Below are 24,498 nucleotides of genomic sequence, written 5' to 3'. Positions count from 1 at the left end.
TCACCGGGCGCTGTCACCGGGCCGGACCGGGACAGACAGGGACAGACAGGGACCGAGCGGGACACCGAGCGCTGTCACCGGGCCGGACAGGGACCGAGCGGGACACCGAGCGCTGTCACCGGGCCGGACCGGGACAGACAGGGACCGAGCGGGACACCGAGCGCTGTCACCGGGCCGGACCGGGACAGACAGGGACCGAGCGGGACACCGAGCGCTGTCACCGGGCCGGACAGGGACAGACAGGGACAGACAGGGACCGAGCGGGACACCGAGCGCTGTCACCGGGCCGGACCGGGACAGACAGGGACAGACAGGGACCGAGCGGGACACCGAGTGCTGTCACCGGGCCGGACCGGGACAGACAGGGACAGACAGGGACACCGAGCGCTGTCACTGGGTGCTCTGACCGGGCTGGACAGGGACACCAAGTGCTGTCACCGGGCCGGACAGGGACTGGGCGGGACACCGAGTGCTGTGACCAGCCCAGAAAGGGACAGATAGGGATGGAGGGGGACACTGAATGCTGTGACCAGGTAGGACAGATACTTAAGCTCAGCAGGGAGAGGCAAAGCAATGCATGATCACCCCCTCCCTTGCTGGCTGTAACTGAATGACAGCAGGGCTTCTCAATACCAGCAGATCAGACCTACCACAAAGTTGACAGCATAGAGCAGCCCAGGTATGTCCAAGACGTTTCAGCTTCTCATATTCTTGCTTTCAAAAAAGGAACAGACTATGTTTTTTTTTGTGGTGTATTTAATTAATTTTCACATACAAATTAAGAGAATGCACAAAAAATCATTATTGTATCCAACTGAAATAAGCCAAACCAACGAAGTTTAATATTTAAAAAGTACAAAGATGAAACAGCTACAGTGGAAAGAACAAAAAGCTCTTCAATTCAATTTTTTTGCAAAATTACATCCCAAATATTACCTTGCACATGAGTGCAGCCCTCAGCGTAAAAAAATCCAGTACAAAATAGTTTTAAACCCACATATTATCATCCTGCAATGAAAATAAATTCACTTTTGAAGAAAGCCATCATATTTTTTCTCTTCGGTAACAAGATTATTGTACAAAACAATCATGTGCTTTTTCCTACAATCATTGATACTTTACAGCCTTAGTGATTCCAAAGGCGATGGTGTGAGGTTCCAACATTTGTTGCTGCTCAAGCATGCCACATAGAACATACATACTGCTTCATACAAATGAAATGTCTTCAGCTGATCACCTGAATTCTTTCCTTCTCATGCACAAACCCCAACAATAAGAGTTTTGCTGTGCTGGTTAGGCTATGTGATTCTGTGGTGACCAATTCTAACTTATAATGATGATGCATAAGAAGAAATCATAATCTAATACCCAAGGTGGGCTGACTTCACAGGATCAACATGACAAAAAGGCAATCAAATGTATTTCTCACTCAAGCAAGCTCACTATACTGATTACATTCTCAAAGTGCAAAAATAGGCCATATATTGAGAGCTGAGCTGTATTCCTCACAGAACCAGATCCCAGAGCAGAAGCACACTTCAGGTTCACAGTTCCGTAATAAAAAAGTCCTGAGATGCTTTGGCTCGATTGAGCTGGGGTCTTATTGCCAGGTAGAGCTTCAGTAGTAGCCTAACTCAACCTAAAGCAATTTATTTAACCCAAAAGTCAAATTGCTCCACTGAAGCAGGTAAGGTACATTTTTATAAAGCAGTCTGACAAAGAAAAAAGATGTATCAGAAAAAAGATTAAACCAGAACTAATTTTTAAAAAACCCAGTCGCTCATTAAATCTATTGGATAGACTTTAACCTGAGACACGAAGAAAATGCCAGTGTTGTTGCAGACAGCCTTGAGAGCACTGGTCAGTAGTACTGCTTCAGTGATGAGACAAACAACAGAATAAGCATTTATTCGTACCAAAGGCAACACAACATTTCTCAGTTTATACCTAACCCCCAACTGCAGAACCCATGCTGTCAACTCCAGCACCCATTCTAACACCTGAAACATCCAAATACTAAGGACAGTATCAACACTGCAGTCAGATACGCCCTGGGTGACCTTAGCACTTCTTGCAAAATACAAGGGGACTCTACCAAACCAGTGTGACTACCGTGGTAGTGCAGTTACAACATGCTTCAGCTATTATTTTATGGTTTTAATCAATACTATTCAATAAAGTATAAAAGTTGGACCAAGTTAAATAAAAAACATGGTTCCATAGGTGCTACTCGTGGGATAAGAAATGTTTGGGTGTTTTTATGATTCATTTTTCACAGCATCAAAGTTGTCAAGAAAGGTAGGGCAAAAGGTTAGGACAGCTGGCCGCAGTCAGTAATGACAATCTTTTTGGAGGGCTTTCCACTCTTGGAACCAAAGCTCTCGATTTTTTTCACAACATCCATTCCTTCCTTTACGTGCCCAAAAACAACATGCTTTCCATCTAGCCTGTAAAGCAAATACACAAAGGCAGTTTTACTTAAAACAACATAAAGACAGTGTTAGCAAATCTTCATAGCTCTCACCTGCTGACCAACTCTACAGCAAAGGCACAATTGTTCTTCAAGTGACATGAAATACTTCTAGCCCCGGACCTTAAAAACATTCTGAGGGATAGCAGCCTTGTTGCTGTTACAGCCCTTCCTCAAGTAGCAAAACCAATTTATTTTCCATTGGAATCAAGTAATTTGGAAATAACATAAAAACAAAGAAACAACCAACCAACCAAAAAAAAAACCCTATCAACCCACAAGCAACACAAAAAACCCTAAGAAAACCCCAAACCCGTCAAATTCAGGCATCAATTGATGAAGTTAATCTGCAGGGCTGAGAACCTACCAGTCAGTTTTTGCAGTGCAAATGAAGAACTGGGATCCGTTTGTGTTGGGTCCTGCATTGGCCATTGAAAGAACACCTGGAAAAGCAGCAGCTGCTCGTTAGATTGGTGTAACAAGTATGCAGAGAAGACAATTTTTCTCTGCACATTTAGACTAGAGATCAACAGACAGATGTGATGATCTCACAGTATCTCCAAATAATTTCTAATGGCAACTTCTTGCCTGTGACTATTCCCTCCTGCCCAGCCTCCATTGGTTCCCTGGCAACAGTGTTAGTAATGTAATTATCTGTACACACCCTGAACACAATTAACACCAGCAAACCTCTCCTGCGGCTCAACAGCAGCAGTCTCCTGGGATGAGAAAGTAACAATGCAAAAACAGAGACACTATAGAATTCATTCCAATATTCTTCTGTATGGCCTGGCCTTTGCTTTTTCTGGCTTTAATCTGAGCTTAAAAGGACATACCTGTGTTACCTAGTAAATAAGAAACCCCAGATCACTTTATTTTACTTCAGCAGTAATCATCTAAGTAAGAATTGAAGTCTATGACTTACAAAAGAGGAAAATAAAAGCAGTAATTTCACCTTTGGAGAATTTTTAAGCCCCTTACAGGCTGACATATATTTGCAAAGGAGTCCACACAAATAAACACATGCCAGGGACAACACATTATTAAATTTCTTTGATACTTCCGTCATTACCAAGAGACCCGCAAACCTAAAAAACCATGTTTTTTTTTTTAAACACATCTTCATAAACAATGCTTCATTATAGGTTACAGTCATCAGAAGGTTAAAAGAACATGTTTATTTACCAGGTCCTACGTGCTTAAGTATGAAATTTTCATCTGGAAATCTACTGCCATAAATGGATTTTCCACCGGTTCCATTATGATTTGTAAAGTCACCACCCTGAAACAGAAATGGGTATTAACTCTACTAGCACACATGGACTATTTCATATCAGAAGTGATGCTATTGCAAATATACACACTTGCCCTAATTTAAAAGTGACAACATTAACAAATTTTCTTCAGGTTAAGGATAGCATGGCCACTCAATTTAAAACCATATAACTAGATGAAGGTACAGTCAGGCTAAAAGTAAATTTCTGCTCCAGATATTGCTGATACTCTGTCATCCGTAACTACAACAAATACCTCTCTGTGTTACCAGCATTTCTCCCAAATGTGATACAACAAATAGCAGACATTTTAAGAAACACCTCAAAGGCCTCAAAATGAAATCACCTAAGTTCATTACCATAGGCAAGACCCCTCAACTCTTTTTTCCCCCTCCTTTCTTCCAACAAGTATAAATCCTGTCAGGATCCCCATTAACACCCTTTGCTATTTCTAGGTTTTGTTGTTTGTTACACCAGAGCTATGTTAAGCTTATGTTAGGTGATTACATACTGCCTGCCAGAAGAGATGTGACCACCTGTCTCAGGTTAAACACAAAAAAACGGTTCAAACAAAAAATGCAGCCACGTGAAGCTGGCTCCTAACCACTGCTTCCAGCCACCTGCCATCTCCTCTGCAGGAGTGACACCACCCGAGCCGGAGAGAACTCACACCCAACAGGTATGAAGGTCACATGCAGTATCACCTTCCTACGCGCATGTGACCTTCAGCTTCCCCTCTTCACCCTGAGTAATCTGCTACAGGTGGTGTCACAGCTACTCCTACGCAGCCCCAGAACTATGCTCTACATGCTGCGTGCCATGTGGAGACGTGGAATTGCGAAGTCCCGGATATGATGGCCTTCAATTAGGCCATACCAACGGCCTGAATCACTCCATCCAGCAAGTGCAGAAGCCACTGGTGTTTTCTCTCACTTGAAAATTGCTGAAACTTATGACAGTACTTCCACTTCAGGAATGACCTCCAAGTAATTCCTAAACATCAATTCATTATCTCACCATACCACAGAGTCAACCATCTAGTACCTTGCTTTCCAGTCCATTTGAGGGGACAAAGCAGGGAGGGCAAGGAGAACAAACTTACACGGAACATCACAAATTCATGACAGCATTCAAAGTAGGATTTCTATTTTTTTATATTTATGTATTTCTGATCCCAGAAGACTTCTAAACTCTATCCCTCAGTCAGTATCACAAAACCTTAGCTTGCATTTAAAAGGCATGAAAATAGGTCCTTTACAGCACACCTGTCCTCTTTTCCTCCTTAGACACAGGTCATACAACTAGGGCCTCTTGTTCCAACAGATGTTTTTTGCTTAAAAAAATAATTGAGGATGGGAGACCATCACAGTCATCATTAATAAATAAAACATGCTTACTTATAACCTTCGAACTTTCTTAAAATTTTTTCAGATTTTTTTACAAAGCCATTCAACAATGCAATGCTGTTTAAATGAAGCCTTTTTTAAGGTAAGAGAGGACCACCAGGAATCCAGTGCACTACAGCAGCTGCATCCTGCTCATCTGCCAAGCACAGCAGAAAAAGAGGCTTTCAAAAAGGTTTATTGTTGTTATTTTAAATGCTGCTGTTTAAGAAAAAAACATGTTAATATGCATGGATTCTTACCCGGAATTTCAAAAGATTCATTCTTTACACCAAAACAAAATCCATCTCAGGTGCGTCATCCCAAAAATCAACCCCAACCACCCCTTTTGGTTTCCTCGTCCCCCCCATATTAGGGAAGCGTTTAAAAAAAAAAATTAAAACACATTGTCTATTGTGAGCAGATTATTCTACTAGGAATAAGAAATGGACACACTGTTTGCTTAGCTCACTTAGAACAGTAAGCTGATTGTCATTCTACCCACAACTGCTTCTCCCAAGCAAGTGTCATTTTGTCAGCTATGTCCCACACTAAAGTACACTGCTGTACTACAGCAGAAAGCCTTCAGCCAGGCTTGTTTTGACCACCTACACATAACTTATGTTTATTTGTACAAAAGATGAGCTAAGCAACAGCCATTGCAAAAGGATCAGAAATACAAGTCATGCTGTCACTTCGTTGTGTTCTTATCAAAGGTTAGAGTGGAGCCATTTCAAATGTTACTACTAATCTGTTTTTAAAAACATGTAAATAATTTAAAAATAGATTTAATAATAAAATTTAAAAAAAAAACCCCATTACCTGGCACATAAATGAAGGAATCACTCTGTGAAAAGTGGATCCTTTATACCCAAATCCTTTTTCACCAGTACAAAGAGCTCTAAAGTTTTCTGTGGAAACAAAGCATAAAGTATTATATTCCGTATCATATGTGGCAATACGATCAAACACAACTAGATTAACCATGTTGCAAGATTATACACTTCAAAAACATTATTGTATCTTTAAAGTATTATCAATCTATTAGTTACTTCCATATTCTCCCACCTTTGCCTGCAGTCACAGGTTTCATTTTCTGACTTTTTTGCCTCTGTTCTTTATAGCACTTGTGAGGATGATGTCTTTTTTTTTTTTAAGGATATTTGTCTAGTAGGAACTAAAAAGTACAAGGTTTTTTCAGAACCACTAAACATGCAGAGGAGGAAGGAAACAAAAGATAAACCACAAGAACTTTCTAAAATGAATGCACTAATCAGCCGGTGACCAGTAAAATAAAACCCCATATGCTCTTTGGAAACTCTAAGATTAAAGACTGCCCCTTTGATTTGTCCTTCCCCATTTGCTCAGGGGTTTGATTTTAATGCTAGCTAGTGTGGTTTTAAACATATTTATTCACCACTGTTAACCCAATATATGAACTGTACTATCTTAGTGCAAATTGCAAAATGAAACTAACGCAAATTGCAAAATGAAAATTTGTTATTTGGAAAAATAACAAATTCCATCTCCTCACTAGCACTTCCTGTCATATTTCTTCATATAACAAAAGGGGAATGGAACATGAAAAAGTAGTTGCAAAGGGTAAAAAACATTCTTATTTCTGCAAATCACAATCTAAAACTTAAATATTTATGTACAAAATTCTGAAGATGCTGCCTTACCTGCTGTCTTTGGGACCACGTCAGCTTTCAGCTGTTAAAGAAAAATAAACCAACAAATTCATAAGTCAGCATTTTCATACGTACATAGAAAAACATTTACATGGGAAACTGGTACAACTGCACCCTCCTCCCAAAGTGGTAAGTTATCTGAAATCACAAACCATCCAAAATTCCAAGAATACCTCAAAACTTTCCAAGCATTTGGCCCACAATTAAAAACATCCCCTCAATGCAACTTTTAGCCAGTTAACAAAGAGTGGCTTGAGCAGTGTCTAATGATTTCATTGATCAACACATAACTGAGCAGTAACTAAGAAGAATCTTCACAATGGACCCCAAGGATCAAAGTGAGTTTGGATACAACTAGAGAGGACAGTCTTCCCTTGCCCCCTGCACAGAACCAGCTGTTGAAAACAACAGAAAAGGCAAAGGAAAAAGGAGAACAGAAATTGTATATCAACATCAACTGTGATGTTACACACACATTTGCAACCAGTGAAAACTTCTGATTTTGATTAATGTGCATCCTTCTACTAATCTTAAAAGGGCCACAAAAGCGGCCATACCAGCCAGACCGAAGTTTTACCTAGTTGGACATCCTGACAGTGGCCAGGAGCAGACACCTAGAAACAGCATGGCTGCAGCAAGAATTTAATGTCCCTTCCCTAGGCTACTCTCCTCAGATGGCTATAACTTGCAGCTGAATATCACCACAGCCTAGCCAAATATTCAAGGCAATGCTGCAATGCACTCAGATTTTCTATAAACTGGGCACACTAAAAAACTGTAGCACAGAAATTAAATGCTACCACAAGAAATACAGCAACATTAATGCTATTTTCTTTTTAATAACACCATTCAGATTTTTCATTAATGAATAAGGAACTTGCACAGTAATACTTTTACCTATGACTCCCTGAAATGCTACCTCCTGAGAGCACAAGAGCTGGAAGAGTCCAATTGATTAATATGCTGATACTTTCAATGAATAAAAATATACTGGGCTCTAGTATCAAAAGAGCCTCTTTTAGAAAGAACTCTTATGAACTACATTTAAAAAACCAAATTCTACAAATACAGACCCAAAGTGGGTGCTGGAGGCAGCAGGTCACACTGACTTCCCTCAGCAGGCAGAATTCCTAAGAGCTTCATTACCTCTCCAGTGCGTGGTTCTGGAGCACAGCCCTCACTCTTTCCCATGCACAACGCATCTATATGAGGCACATGCCGGCCCTAAGGACACATGTACACAACGTGGTACACGGTGCTCACAGCGCCTTTTTTTTAAGAGTGGAGATTACAGAAGTTTTCCTGTTTAGGCTTTCTTTACACGGCCGAGTATTTCAGAGACGGGATTTTAAAGGATGGAGCCAGCTGGTACCCGGCTCTTGAGCGTGCTACCCGTCCGAGCAGAGAGGTGCCCTTCGCCGCACGTGGAGCGGGACTGACACCCAACAATCACACAACGAGCGCCCAGCAAAACACTGGATGAAGCCGGAGGCGCGGTGGGAGGGCTCCACGGGCCGGCTGCCCCAAGAGCAGCAGCCGCCGGCGGGAAGGCGAGGGACCCCAGTGCCGCTGAGACCTCGCTCGCTCGTCTCAAGGCAGCGGTACACGACAGCAGTAAATTTATTCTCCTTCAGTATTTCTGCTTACACACTACGCAAGTGACCTTCCTTCGAGGCTCCCAACCACAGCAGGACCCTGCCCCCGCCCCGGCCGTCCCGCGGGATGGCTTTAGGCACCGGCCGCCGGCACAGGAGGGCACTCCCGTGGCACAGCAAGCGCTGTGCCCGCTCCAGCCCCGGTCCGAGCCCTGCCCGTCCCGCCTGAAGGGGCCGTACCAGCGCCCTCTCGCCCCCGAGGGTGGCCGGACAGCGGCTCCGGCAGGCGGGCGAGCCCCGTCATTCCCCGGGCCGCTCTCCCGCTCGCACCGGAGTGTGTGTGCCCTCGCCAGGGCCCCTGGAGCCGGTGCTGCCCGCCCGTCCGCCCTGACCTTGCCCGCTCCCCGGCAGCCATGCCCGGGGCCAGGCCGCCCTCGGGTCCGCGGGCACCGTCCCCTGGGCCCCACGCCGGGCGAGCTTCCCGCAGCCCCCGCGCCCGTACCTCCAGCACGATGCGTCCCAGCGGCTGGCTGTCGGCGCCCACGTCCAAGTACACCACCGGGTTCGGCGAGCCGGCGCCAGCCCCGCTGCAGCTGCGGGCACCGGCCGCCCGAATGCAGGCAAGCCCCAGCGGCGGCAGCAGGTCCCCAGGTGGGCGAAGCAAGCGGCGGGCGGCGCTCAGCGCCAGCATCCCGCGGGCGGGCAGGGCGGGCGCTGCGACAGCCACGGACACGCCGGCAGACACAGGGACACGCGACCGCGGCCCGCGCCCTTTAAGGGCTCCGCCACAGCGCCCGCAGCGCCCGCTGGCGGCGGCGTCAGCAGCGCAGGGCGAGATGGCGGCCGGGCCGGCGCGGGCTGAGGCGCCCCGGGCCTGCCGAGCGGGCTGAAGGCGGGGCCCGGGCGGGGCCCGGGCGGGGCCCAGGCGGGGCCCAGGCGGGGCCCAGGCGGGGCCCAGGCGGGGCGGAGCGGGCTGAAGGCGGGGCCCGGGCGGGGCCAAGCGGGTCGAGTGCGGGGAGCCGGCGGCCGGCGCCAGGGGCGGCCCGTACTCCCCTCGGGGCGGGATGTGCGCGGCCCGGCTGCCATCAGTGCTGCCCCCTCCCCGCCCACCATTACACAGCGATTGTTAGGGGCTTTCAATGGCTCGCTTGTCTGTTTGCTTGTGGGGTTTTTAGGGTTTTTTGCACATTTCCTGACGGCCCCTTACCCCAGGGACCAACAAAGACGGGAAGTTTCTAAAATTTCATCATTCCACACAACGCCTCCGGAGAGCACCTTGGCGGGGAAGAAGGCGCAGTCGTCATAGGTGCGAGATAATTAATTGGGATCAGCGGGAAACGGGAGTCACGGGCTGCTCGTCACTCACCCACAGCAGCCCGGGAGTTTCGGCCCTGACGCGTCTCGAAAGGGGCGGGTGTGCCTGAGTCACCCCGCGCCGCGGTGCCCCGGCATCGCTCCAGAGCCTGACCTGCGCCCGGGCCGCAAACCTCCCCGAGGCATCACAAAAGAGAGCAGCAGCAGGCCAGGTTTAATATACTGAAATATTGTTCATGTTTTATATGAAAATAACAACACATATAATTTTAAGTTTTCCTAACTTAGCAACTTAGATGAAAGTTCTTAGTACATATGTCAGTCATATTTAGATATTACTTTGAAATCTCCAAGTTTCCATCCTGATTCCATATGTAAGTACTTCCAAAAGCTTTTCAAATTCTTAATGCCATAAGATGTCCTAAAAATAAAAAAGAAAATCAAGCATGATTCTAATAGTTATTTTCACATTTCTTGTATTATACATTAGTTATTCTAATGAAGGTTACAGAAATGTAACCATGTAATACAGTATAATAGAATCGTACAAAGACAGCCCCTATGTGAGGAATAGTAAACTTTCGATCCCACCTAAGTTGTGTCAAGCAGCTAAAAGTGCCTTCATCAGAGACATTCACCGAATCAACAGAAAGCTGGCAATCAAGGCACTGCCATGACCACAAAGATCAGGGCAGAATTATAATGTACAATTACAAACAGCTGAGAAATCCTGGATGAACACACACTCCGGAGAGACCCTTAACCGCTGATGCTGTAGGGATGACTATAGCAGGTACCATGCTTATTAACTACAGAACTATAGAAAGCTATGCGGAAAGGTCCATCTTGTCCTGAAGGCTCAAAGGAATGCCTGAGGAGGAGTGAAAATAGGGGAGGGGTGTATTATAGTCCAGTGTGCTTTCAACCTCCTACTGCTTTTGCTCCAGAGAACTTCCTGAGCTGGATGTGACTATGGTATGTAGCAATCTTTTTTTGTTGTTCATCTCGTGTACTTACCCACTCATTGGACCGGTCTTAAATCAGCAGCTTCCTTGGCAATGAACTGGAAGCTGCCCTTCCACTGGCCTGCTGCCCAGAGCATCAAGCATCTATTTGAATATTGCTCCAACTGCCTTCATCTAGTATGCCTTACTTTTTGTGCTGGAGGAGACAAATTGTTTGGTATCTATCTTTGTCATAAAGACCTACAGCTCTTTTCCTCTCATTTCAAGACTGAAGAGTCACAGCCAACTCAATTATTATTTATAACAAAGCTTTTCCATGTCTTTGGATCATCCTTATTACTCTTCTCTGAGCTGTTCCACTTTTATGGATTTTTGGGATAAGGGGATCTTTGCACAGTATTCAAGATAAGGATGAGCAATGACTTACTTTGTGCATACTGTGCTGTGCTGGTATTTTCTATTTCTTTACCAATAATCTAAAGGTGATTTTTTTTTTTTTTTTTAATAAGAGCTAAATCAGCAATTCTACCTAGCTTGTCACGTCTTCTCAGCTTCAAGTCCATTTCTGGTAAATTTTGACTTTTGTTTATCTAATCATCAACCCATTCTCTAGTGCCCATACAAAACCTCACACTCCTTTTTAATAATGTTTTATTTGCAGTAGCCACTAGAAGCCCAAATAAAAATTAGATGTTCTGTTTATACCTATAACACTGGACAGTTCTGGACCTGAAGGATTTATTATTTAATAAACAAGACAAAAGATGAGCAAAAGAAAATACCATCTTGTTTCACACTTAGGAAACACAGGTGAAACAGCTTTGAACTATTTTGCTCAGAAGAGTTCACAGACATCTTTGATAGAGCAAACAAAGCAGTTTTCCTCATTTTCAGGCCTTGGTGAGAAGACAAAATAGCAGTGATTTTTTAATTTGAGGATATGGATTGAATTATTATCTCTAGGTTTATGCAATAAAGCTACTAAATCACTTGTTATGGTCTACTCCTGCAGAGTCAGATGAATTACAACTCATGCAGACAGCTTGACTAGGAACTTGTGAATTACAGAGGTCACTTTCCAAGAAGGACAGAAAAAGGTCCCCAAAAACTGTCAAAGGCCACTATATCACTGCCAAATGAGGCTTAGAGCTAGATCAGCAAACTGAAATGATTTTAAGGGAGTTTTGAACACATCCATTTGTAGACATGTTCATCGTTGAAATTCTGCAACATAGGGCAGGGAGATAAGTACATTTGGCTGGAAAATGAGTGCACCCACACTAGACTAGATAGGCAGCAGAACGGGTGCAGACACAAGTCAAGAGAGGTGCTGCAGCAGAGCTATCAGAGATATGGGTACCCACCCTTACAGATTTCATCATCCCCTCTCCTTTCCCCCAAAATGATATAGACGTTAGAGATGGATAAACAACAAGGGCCCTTTTGACATTAGTTTCTAAATAGACAATTTTAAACACCACCTACTAAAGGACCCTTCTTACGTACAGCAGAGAAATTTCTGCACAGGAAACAGAACCTTGAATGATACAGTAACAGAATTTCATGCTGATATATTACTTACAACTTAAAAGTCTTTAGAAAGACTATTCAGTAACTGATTAAATATTACCACCTCTGTGCCAAGACAGCCAGGAAACAACAATGGCAGTTAAGTGGCTCTTCCAAAGAAAAAGAAGGAATAAATGCTTGAAAGGTGACCTAAAATTTGGGAATTTTGATTTCAAGGGTCTTGAAATGGTGTTACCCCAGCAGACAGACAGTGCCTTGGTAAAAAGATAATATACATTCCCAATTCTAGCTGTCCAACTACATGCCTACTCATTTGTGACACAGGAATGTAGGTTAATTGTTAATCTTGGATCGATGCTGTTGGCAGATGTGGTAAGATCGCATTTTGCAACCTACCAACTGCAAGAATGCAACTATATGGAACTCAAAATGGTCTGTGACCCATTTTCATATGCTCTTCATGGGACTGTGTGCTTGGACCATGCAAACAAAAACTCAAATAATAGGCTGCAGCAATCTACCATTAGGTGCATTCCACAGGAACATCACTTGATACTCTGATACAAGGAATTTCCACGGTACTGATTTTGAGATTCATTATAAGAACCCTTGCACATATGGGACATGGTTATCTCAAAGACTCTGCTAATCAGGACTGTTAGAATAAGGAGAAGTCATACAGGTACTCAGCTTGATTTTAAGTGAGGAGAGCGGGAATTTGCAGTGGGCATTCCCACCCTCCACCTGCAGAGCCTGGATGTGTTGCACTTCAAAAGACTCAGCCTAATTTTTTCTTCAGGGTTTTGGCTAAGCTAGAAGATGAGTGAAGAGCTGGAAAGGAGCTCTGTGATCTGTATCTGTGATATGCATTTATTTATGAATGGGGACTGGAGTGGGGGAGATGGTGAAAGACCTTTCCATTACACTAAGTGATTGCAGTGTGAAATTAAACTATACAAGAGCTCAAAGGGCACAGAGTGGCCACATAGGTACACTTAGGGATAAAAAGAAAAAATGCTAATAAATATTTCCCCTGTTCGAGGTTTCCTCTAAGGAACTTGTAGTAACTAAGCTCACTACGAGAACATTCTCTCCAGCACACACTGTACATAAAGGAGCAGTTTCCCCACATGACTTCATACTAATTACCTACAAATAGTCATACAAGAAAAACCTCATCCACTCACGCTCTTTACAGCTGTGATTAGCATTTTTGTTTCAGAACTTCTGAGTGACACTGCTTGCCCAGAATTCATTACTCAATCTCCCTGCATAATGCATGGCAACCCACTGCTAATGTGTCACAGCGCCTTTGTGCAGTGCCCAGGGCACCCTGCAGCTTCCTGCAGCTTCCCAGAAGTTTGTCCACACACTGGAACAGCTGCCAACAGATAGATCACAACAGCCTGGCAAAACACGTAGGACATTTAAAATGCCTGTTTGTAGGTTCCAGCTAAATGTAGCTACTACTCCCAGTGGCCTCACAAATCTTCAGGACGTTCATATGCCCGTGTGTGGGAGAGGCATTGCATACTTACAAAACAATATTAAGATACAGCAAGAGTTACAGGAGCCCTTCTACCTTTAAAACCAGAGCATCTTCAATTGTAACACACCTTGAAATTTACAGGGATCAGTTCAGTTAATTTACCACCTCTGGTTTGAGTAACAAGGTAATAGTATCAGAAATACTTTTACAATTGATTAGTCATGATACTTCATCTTGCATGAGTAAGATGAGACCAGAGCTTTAATCAGCTGCTTGGTAAAGACTTGGGTTTTCCTTGAGTGCAAATCTATAAATATACATCTCATATATATATACATATATATATAAAACATACAGATCTATACCTATATTTATATACATAATATAGATATAATATACATTATATATAGCATATTGTTGAGGTAACAGCTGCTTTTGTACCTTGTACAAGATGAATTATCCTGTCTGCTCTAAACTAATTCTAAAAACAATCATGGTTTTGAGACGTATTTTTTAGTTGTGGAACTTCACAGTTGGAAGCTAAAGATGGTCAGACAGCATCAGTGTGAACAAGAATCATCTAGAAATTAAAAGTTTTACAGATGTAACAAGACTAAAAAAATCCCACCAGTTATTGTGTAATGAACAACTCTGCTGGAAGCAACCTCGCCACACAGAATCTCAGATTCCTCTCTGCTTTTTTGCCATTTCCCTACAGAAAGGATTGCTTACCTTTAGCACGTAACAGCAGTACTACATCAGTTAGAGTGGAACCTTATGATGTCCTTATATGACATAACTGCATGTGACCATCACCTGCACACCCAATGTGCCACCAGCTGAGCTCTCAAGTTGTCAGATGCAAATTGACATGTGTCACATTTACAGTCAAAGAACATCATCTCTAGATAATGAAGCCTTTGGTGAAACATTTCAAAGCTAAGGGTAAGAAATTCTCTTAGCATTCAGAGGAGCCAGTCAAGCTTTCCTTAGCTTTTGACTCTGACTCAGTGCCACTTCACATTTTGCCAGCAGTTTGAGAGTGGCAATATGGAAGCCATGCTTCTTCCCAGAAGGACCATCATTCATAACTTGGAAAGGAAAACTGCTAGGACTTCTTGTGAAGGAATGTATTCTGAATAACTTTATGAACCGGCTGTCACAGCCAGTCACTAACTAGGAAGCTCATCAGACTGCTAAATAGGTAAAATTCACTGATTTTCCCTGTCTTAAAAACGTACATTCCGAGAAACACAGAAGTAAGGAAAGAGAGCACTGATTATAATTTTGAAATTAAAAAAAATTGAATAAATTTACCTATGCATTAAAAACACACTAAGACTTCAACTCCAGCATTCATTAAGTGTGGGGAATTTCAGTTGTTTTTGCAAACTAAAATATCTAAAAATGATATTTGTCTTTTTCTAGTGTTTAACTAGTCAAAATTTATTAAAATTAGCAACCTGTCTCTGTGTTCACAATAATCTATGTGTTCATATAAGACCAAGGTGACAAATTAAATGTGCCAGAAAATTCTTAACAAAATCTAAAACCACCAACATCATGAAACAGCTGTGGACAAACTGGAAAGTCTAAACTTTAAAATTCAATTAAAAATTAAACTGGTCATAACTCTGACCTAGGAGAAAACCATAATTGATAATCTTAAATCTACCTCTTAGGATGTCTAATAGAGCCAGAAAGGTGCAGAGAAGCCAGTGTATTTAGGAGTGGTAAATACTAGCATTAACTTTGCTGTGTGTAACTGGATCTATCAAGAAGTACGGTGAAGTCAGTATTTGGGAAGATACTGGACAAACCAAGCAGAAATATTCAGCAGACAGGGGAAAGAGCCTTATCTCATCTAGTCCTTATCTCATCTAGAAGAGAAGGATTTTAACAGAAGGCTATACTTAAATTGTAGGAAACCAATTACGGTCTAGGCAAGGAGTTTCTGGAAATGAGGATGAACTATGTGGCAAACCAACCTGTCAGCCCACCTGTGCCACACTGCCTGCTAACGCCTGCAGGAGTCATGACCTAATTGCTGCCTGCTTGCTTTATAAACAAAATTGCATCATTGATCAGGCTCCTTGGGGGGCCACTTTTACATTAGCCTGGAAAATTCTACAGACTGATGGAAACAAGATATCTCAGCAGAAGCTTTCAGCAGTCTGTCTGATACAAGAAAAATCTTGTGCTCTTTTTAGACAGAAAAAATATCAAGAGTGCATTGAGGCAATGACAGACATCAGGAGCAATATCCTACCTAAGAGTCAGCAGGATTTCAGTGACACAAAGTGGAAAACTGTAATAAGGTGACATACTGGAAATAATTAAAAATGTAAAAAAGAAAGGTAGTCGTTCATGACTGGAAGTTCACAATGTAGGAAGATTGGTACAGATGTGGAATTTAAGCAGATAAAAGGGAAGTGAGTTCTGGTTAACTACACATACAAATATAAGACTAGGTACACAAATGTAAAAATATATTCTTTAAAGGGAACAGAAAAGGGTAAGAAATTAATGAATTATATATAGAATATCAGGTGAGAGTTGTACAGCTGTTTAATATGTTAACTAGCTTACTTTAAATGAAAGCAAACAGCTCTATGCACAGGACTCCCATCCCCACTGTCCAAACAGAAAAGAGACAAGGGGTCCACCTCCCATGTTTCTAATTGTTTTCCATGTATTACTCCTGTAAAAAGCATGACCAAGTGCATGGCAACAGAATACAATGTGCACAAACAAAATAATACGATTCAGAGATCCATACTGATGAGGAAGAGTAGAGAAGAAATGCAGGGAAATAAGCTTGTTCTGAAGTTGTTCAACAATTGATTAGCACATGATTTAACAAAGAAGTCTCAGACAGATACTTGTGTAGGTGTCTCTCTGGAAGCACATGCGGAGTGCACAACACACAGAACACACTGCCAGGGCATGGGACAGGAGACACCAGCATCAAGTGTATACACACAGCTTACCTACCCTGGGGGCCTCAGGTGACATCTGGGAGAAACACCACTTTCAGGATTGTTGCAGCCTCCTCAGATTTCAAAGTAAGCTTGAAAAATGTACAGTGCTTAGGGACATCACTTGAGTTCTTCGTGCTTTCCTCCAGCTGTACAGTGCCAAAGTCAGTTTGCACTATGTCTTGCTGACACTTCTGGGGATCTTCCAGGAAAACAATACCAAAACCAAAATAGTTATTAATTATGGGCTAGAATGGATAAATACTTTTTGTTTCACTACTGTGTACACTGTAACTCAGTTTTATTATGTTATCCTAAAAACTCCACAGGAACAAATAGTACCACCACAGAAAGCAGAAACTGAGATTCAGAAACAAATGATTTTCCCTTTTGAGAAAAATACCTAGTCTAGATTTATACATATATATACATACACACACACACACACGTGTGTATCTCAATCAACAACAAAGACTTGTGCCCTTGTGGAGGTGTGGAATAATTGCTATATGTGCTTGCATACTCATATTGTGAAATGGTTGTTTGTTCCCAGGTATTTGAATGTATTTCAAAGGTGAGTTCAGCCCAAACGCCTTCATAAATGACATATACAAATACAGATACTCAGTAGATCTGTTAAAACAAGTTCTCAGATGCAGTGACTGGTGTCTGTGGCTGGGGCTCCGTTCGGTGCAAACTCTGCCAGGACAGGACCTGTGCATGTTATTGATATCCTGTGTGTACTCCCTGTGTCATCATTCAGGCTGCTTACAGTTGAACAGGTAGATAAATTAAGCAGATTTGTAAATCAAAGGCTGCATTTAGAAACCAAATGCTTCAACTTTAAGATGAAGATGCATTAAGAAAAAATTTGTCTAATTTCACTTTAATGACAGGTTCCAATTGAAAGAAAAGTATCAAACTTGGAAGAATTTAAAACAGAGGTGCTGGATGTTTAATACCTCCACATGTGCCAATCCCAGAGAGAAGCCATCCTTTCCTGTTATTCATGTCACATAAAGATTTCATTTCAAAGTAATTATGACTTGTTTGGGAGAGAGGCAGTGCCCTGCATATGGAACAGCAAGTTACCAATACCTTGCTTGGCAGGGACTTTTTTCTGTGTGACCCCATGTTTGCATTCATAATCTTTTTTTATCTTCTATCTCCAGGGTGGTTCACACCTTTCCCTTCCTGCACCAAGTCCTGCTCTCTGAAAAAGGTACACCTTGTGCAACTAACTTCCACATTAACTCAAACCAGGGAGGGCAAAGGAGAACTTCATGGTTTCAAAAAGAAACTCAAAATTTACAAAGCAGCTGCCAATTAGTCAGACCTTAATTTTGCAAATTTATTTAGGAAAAAAAATTTAACATGAGCAAATGAGAATACTTCAGTGTTACAACAGAGTATATAAATGTCTAGCAATAGTCAAATAATTTGATCTTTAAATACAAAATAACCACATGAACACCTAATATACAGGTTTCATCTGAATACATATTTATTAGATAAATATTAGGTTGTCACATCATCTAACTACATACAGTTTTGCAAGACTAAAAATCACAATTATTTTTTCTGACCAGTTTAAAGTATGAAATGATTGCATTGTACTGTACATACAATGTACAAACAAAGACAATGGCCATTTTTGCATGTTACCTCAGATTGTACTTTTTTTTTTTTTAATTCTCCTCTGATCGTGATATCAAAAATTGTACAAAGTATGAATTTGGTTACAATTTTTTTTTTTTTAATCCCCGTATTTTTCTTCATTATTTCTGTAGCACCCTAAAAATACACAGGTGATAGACTAGTACACGGAAGCTAAATATTACATGTAGATAAAACAAAACAAAACAAAGGATCAGAGTATATTACAGAAGTGAAAGTGGAACAAATGCTGAGACTCCACAAACGCTAACAAACAGGATTCATTTTCCACATAAGATGGAGCTTCAAGCTTTTTTTTTCCTGCGAAATAAAAACAATGCACATTCCAAGGAAAATGAATGCATTTCTGTTAACACGTCTCTATTTGTCATTTACATATGTACAGCTGTCCCTTGAGTCTCCGCTGCAGAAACTGGCGTGTATCTGTCAGTCCTATAATAATGTCTTGGCAGCAGAACTGTAGATCTCTGTGGGTTCTTTCCCAGATGAACTTCCATAGGGAAACGATTAAAAGGTAAACAAACAAAAAAGAAGAAGAAAAATACTACTGGAATCTCATATAATAATTAAGCTTTAAAAGAAATGACTGTGATTACCCTATTTGCTAGGTTTTTTTCTCTAAACTTTAATACGGCAGTGAACAGATAAAAAAATCCTAAATTTTCAGAAGCTTTTTCATACTGACTTCACTATACAGTACCTGACTTTAGCTGACAGATAAATTTTAAAACTGTCTCAAATGTCCAACATTTGGGTGATGGGTAAAAATTGTATTTTCTAAGTTCTGCTTAGAAACCAAACGTTTCTGTAAGTTTAAAATGTCAACTGTCTGCTTTAATTATCTATTACTGTACAAAGCAGATGCCAACACTGCTCCAAACATATTGCTAATATCTATGGGGCATTTTTTCCCTTTATGCTTTTCAACAGGTACTTTTAAATGATACATTTTAAATACTACCAGTTAGCAAAAGGTCAATCCTTAACACACCTGGCTTAAAATACTAATATTGTGTTTAAGAGAAAATAAATTTTAGGTGACTAACTTAGCTGCTCAGGAATCAGTGGAGAATGGAACATTAAATAGAATCAATTAAAAAAAATCAGAGCAACCAGTTCCAACTAATAGTGAGAAATCATCTTCATTCCCAAAGCTATGGCTTAAGGAACTTACCCCCCAAATAGAAAAAACGAACTCTAAGGGCATAAAGTCAGTTTATCATTAGCCACCTCTGCACATGACTTCCAGACCTATATAAAAAATGCAGCAAAAAACGAGGGGGAAACTACTACAGTAAAATGGCTACAAAACACATCTGTATCCATAACTGAACAATGGTCTTTCCTAGGAATTGTGTGATAGCAGCACCACACCACAACCGTATTACCATGTATTACACCAAGGTATCTTTAATATTCTGCAGAGATCCTCTACAGGTTGTCAAGCCTACATAAGAAAAAAGACACTTCTAAGCAGAATAAAATATACTATACTGTTTCCCTCCCCCACCCACCAACATCCCTAAGTGTCTTTGCCCCAGTTTCAGAGATCGGAGCACCAGTACAGCGATATAAATATGGTACCATACAGATTTGCTGCTTGCCTTAGTGCATCTTTACCTGGTCAGACAGCTGGTCCTACATGTTCTGCTCACTTGGGCAAATGAACAAACTCTGCCATTACCAGCTCACGATCACCCACAGTCAATGAACACCAGTCAATCAGCTGGGGTTTCTTTTTCCCTAGGCAAACACAGTTATGTTTCCATGACAGAGCTGGGCCCTGATTATCCAGGTACTGCCTGATGTATCAATTCGTTCATCACATAAATGGATATGAAATTTGGGCTAACTTACCAAAAGAAAATAGGGGGAAAAAAAATCCAAAACCCAACTCCCTTATTCTGTTAAAGAACCCTCAATTTTCTTTTTTAAAAAAGGACCCATATTTTTCTTCAGACAAGGTATTTAAAAACACCAGCAAAAGTATAACCAGATCATGAAAATGTTGAATATTATCAAAGACAATACTAAAATATTCACAAAGATATTTACAATAGCAATTCTTAAAATAATTGATTTTGCATAATGAACAGCGCCTTTCTTTAAAAAAACTTGAAAGAGGAAAAATATAAGTGTGGGACCATTTCTACATAATACGTTTGACAGATTCAATACTCCTACTGGAAAATAAAAGAACTAAACCGCCATTTCCTTTAATATCTACAGCAAGGTGCTGCTGACTAGCATATATATACCACGACGCACGTACAGCAGTAGTGGGAAACGTTAACAAAAAGAGCAAAATAAAACAAAAAATGCAGAGAATTTACAAACATGACTTTGGTGAGGAAAGCAAATCCAGAGTCGTAAGCACAGGGGATGCCATTTACAGCATTGCAAACTAAACACAGAGGGCTAGGAAGCTATCTAGTCAAACTGACAGGAACAAACAAAATTTTGCCTGGCACTTCAGTTTAAAATGCATTGTGGCGAGCAAAAGAAGGGTGTTTGATTGGATTTGGGAGAAGGAAAAGGAATAGGGTCAAATATGCTTTAGTATCAAAAGAAACAAAACCAATAACTGTACAGTGGGCAAAAGCTGAAATGTTGCACCATGAGGGCAAAGTTGGCACACATGCACTTCTTACACAGCTACTGTACATCATTTATAAGAGAGAGAGAGAAAGAGAGACAAAGAGCACAGAAATGGGCACAGAAGCAATAGGAAGCTCATGCAGGAGCAGCAACCACACGAGAAGCAAAGATCACAGAGGCAAGACAGTAATTGTGGCAGCAGGGTCTCTTGAGGGCAGTAGCAATCTACTGACAGGTACTTATTCTCCCCACACTCGGTCCTTCAGGAGAAAGAACTCATCCCAGCAGCCAAAGTTTAAAAAAAGAAACTGAAGGAAGAGAAAAGGAAAAGGCTGAAGTGTCTGTAACAGTCACGAAAACAGAATGCAAAGCAAAACTAAAATGAAGCTGTAAGACGTCTGTCCAATGTCAATGCCCCTTCTCAAGCTGATTATTAAAAATAATTATGCAGATAGTGATGTTACTCTCCCTCTATCCTGCAATGATTTCCTCGCTGCCTTCAACCCAGCTTGTCTTACTATGCATTGTGCAGTACAGACAGTGACACAGTGACACAAACTCTTGGGGCACCGAAGGCTGTAGGTAATAATCAGAAACAGTTTGGTTTGCATCCCCCCCTCCCTCTCTTTTCCATTATGTATGGCATACATGGCAAAAAGATCTATCACAGCAATCTCTACAGCTGGATGTTAACGCAGCCAGAAACGGTACTGATTTGAAACCAAAACCACAGAAAATCCCTAAACATTGCAAACTCTTTTTTAAGTTTTCCTGGGTGTTTCCAATCTGTGTGCTGGGCCAGAGGAATCCTCTGCAAAGAGGTGGTTAAGATCCCTGTGCTTGCAGAAATACCGACACCCACGGCTGCAGCCTGAAGATCTCAGGACTCTGTGACCGAAGTCGCATTAGCTAAACTGCTGGCTCCCTCTGACAGGCCTGTGTGTCTTCCCTATCTTTGCCACTTGACTGTAGGATTTGTGCTTTTTTGAGCTTTGTACGTGGTTTTTTTCATTTTGTGTGTGGCCAGGACCATCATTCCAAGGCAAACCCATGGCTGGAGGGGGGCAGAGGAGAAGTGGGGTAGAGGGAGATACAGTTTCAAAAAAATGGAAGAACAAGCATTGTAAAGACACTCTGAGACGGGTCAATTAAAGACAGTTCCATTCTGTTGATTTTTCTTCCCTTGCCAAGATCCGGTTTTGCCAAGATACTTCACACTATGTTTATCACAGAACTCTCTCTCTAGAGGATGAACACCAAATGGGGTTTCCAATAGCTGCACAACTGTCTATGCTTCTTTGTCACATGTAGCATGGCAGACTCAGAGATTACTGCATTTATTTAACTTTTGTATTATTTTCTCCCGTCACTTTCACAGTCTTTGAAGCTAACAAAAGCAGTTCCGAGATGAAGAAAGCAGGGAGTGCACCATTGGATCAAGTTGTGAGTTTTTTTTCTTCTCTTGTGGAAAAGGAGTGTTAAGATTCCTCACTGTGCAGCCACACACGTGTGAACAAGTGAAAAGGGTGGGAGAATACATATGGTTTCAGTTGTTCTCAAAGAGAGACAGAAGGTCATCATTGCTATTGCTTGGCAAATCAGGAGGGTCCAGGTATGAAAGCAGCTCATCTGGATTTGTGAGTTCTGGAAGCAGCTATAAAATACAAAGACAAAAGGAAAATTACAGATAACAGAAACACAACTAAGAAAAAAAAAAGGGATTAAACACAACACATTCCTGGAATCTGGTTTTCATAACAATATATCCAAATAAATCAGAAGGCAGTGTCACAAGCCTAACACCCTAAGATGATACAATATGCACTTGCTTGTGAAAGTCTCTGTGACTCAGTTTTTACCTGTGAATTACATTATCATCTCAGTTAGGGTTTCTCAATCAACCTCCCTATCATATCGCCTGGCTTGTGATGCTGACAAAAACTTCCAGATAAATGCTCATTATGGATGAGCTGCATAAACACTTGAAACGCTTCATAAACACTTGAAACATGCAGTTTGAGTAATACATATTTGAGCTTTAAGGTGGATCAGCAAGGGCTGGTCTGGCTCTCACACATCAGTCTGATGGCCACCCAAAGCCTGCATCTCCGCACAAGGAGGCAGCGCTTTCCTTTCCTCACCTTCAGCAACTCCTCAGTGCACTGATGTAAGCTCTGGGACAGTCACCTGGAGCAAGGAACTCACCCAGGGTTGAAACAACCAATAAATCAGGGAAAGTGGGGAAAAAAAACCACTGAGGAGTATGGAAAGAGGCGCGGCAAAGCAGCTGGGTGAGTCCTCCTCCCTGTGGCAGGAATTCACTGTGTTTGGAAGTACTTACTTGACTACAGCATTACATGCAATTCCAGACACTTTAAAGGGTCACAGGTGTAACACTCCATCCAACAGAAGATGCCCTAATCTACACAATGCTTTAAAGTATCAAAAGGAATAGTTGTGGGGCTTCAATTTGTGTTTCCATTAATACTGTATTCCAAGTATAAAATTTTGTTTTTCAAACCATCATAACACATTCTCTTTGATCTGACAGATGACAAGCACATCGTAACTCCTGGGTTGTGCGTCAGGCAATGTTTTCTGCTCTATAATGCATTTTACCCTTTTCTTGGCAAATATAAAAGTGTCATATATAAAAAATTGCAGGGAAGAGTTTGTAATAAACCCCTTTTATGTTCTGTATTGTGTTAAAGACAGAAAAATATGGACTGCTTTAACAAACTTGATAGTCGGTATGAGAAATTAATTTTGAGTAGTTCTATGTTTTCAAATATTATAAAACAAAAAGCTTGACTGCTTCACATTTAACATATAAATATTGTATTTTTATACTTCTATTATTCTTGTGCAAATGCAACTTCATCTTTTAACTCTATATGGATGAATGTATTTTTCAATAAGCTAAACATGAAATGCAGAAAAAAGTTTATTGCTTTCTAAGCAGTTTGAAAAAGCTGCAATGTCAAGTTTACATAAACAGAGTCTCCCAGAAGGAATGTTTTTCTTAAACTACCACCTCCTTTTATTCATGGTAAAAATGCTATTGTCATGGTACTGGAGATATGAGACTTTTAGATGTACTTCACCTCCTGTCATATTTTTATGAACATCTAGTACAGAAGTCCAAAAGAAAATGGCAGCCCCAAAAAGTGTGGAGAAATTAAAAAATTGAATTTGTCCTACAATTGTACAACTCATTCTTAAAAATTTAACACATTGTCTCTGAGACTCATTCTTGTATACATGGATTTCTTTTAAAAGATTTTTTTTTTTAAGAAAAGTGAAACTTTAAACAATATACTCAGTATCTGTGAAGTATAAGTCTTCTGAGTTGTGAGGGTGACCTCAGCTTCCCTCAGAGGGGTCAGGCAGCACAGCCAGCCTCCTGCCCCGCTGGTGTGAAAACCAGAGACCTCAGGAAGGACTTGCTGGGAGCTGAGAATGCTGTGCTAGAGCAGGAGCAGAAGAGAGAGGAGTGCCAGGGCCTGCAAGGGTGTGATGGGGACAGAAGCCACAT

At 41.5% G+C, this 24,498-nt stretch overlaps 2 protein-coding genes across 11 annotated transcripts in view; both read right to left on the bottom strand.

Moving 5' to 3' along the window:
• Positions 1–820: 820 nt before the first annotated feature.
• On the bottom strand, positions 821–9,203 carry PPIF (peptidylprolyl isomerase F). Its single transcript, XM_048311716.1, has 6 exons — positions 8,915–9,203; positions 6,809–6,839; positions 5,949–6,037; positions 3,656–3,752; positions 2,838–2,913; positions 821–2,447 (listed from the first exon to the last, which is right to left on the bottom strand). Exons 1-6 carry the CDS (start codon positions 9,101–9,103, stop codon positions 2,312–2,314), a joined length of 618 nt encoding a protein of 205 aa, XP_048167673.1. The 5' UTR covers positions 9,104–9,203; the 3' UTR covers positions 821–2,311.
• Positions 9,204–18,168: 8,965 nt separating this feature from the next.
• The window catches only part of ZMIZ1 (zinc finger MIZ-type containing 1), a 303,291-nt gene continuing 296,961 nt past the window's right edge, over positions 18,169–24,498 (bottom strand). For all 10 annotated transcript variants that reach the window (XM_048310656.1, XM_048310661.1, XM_048310660.1 and 7 more), the window contains one exon: positions 18,169–22,617. In XM_048310656.1, the coding sequence (XP_048166613.1) occupies positions 22,510–22,617 (108 nt within the window). In that variant the 3' untranslated portion in view covers positions 18,169–22,509. The remainder of the gene's footprint in view (positions 22,618–24,498) is intronic.

This window comes from Corvus hawaiiensis, chromosome 8, assembly GCF_020740725.1.
Source record: "Corvus hawaiiensis isolate bCorHaw1 chromosome 8, bCorHaw1.pri.cur, whole genome shotgun sequence".
In the NCBI taxonomy this organism is placed as follows: Eukaryota; Metazoa; Chordata; class Aves; order Passeriformes; family Corvidae; genus Corvus; species Corvus hawaiiensis.
The sequence above is the reverse complement of the archived record's forward strand: the minus strand, read 5'-3'. Positions and strand labels throughout refer to the sequence as shown.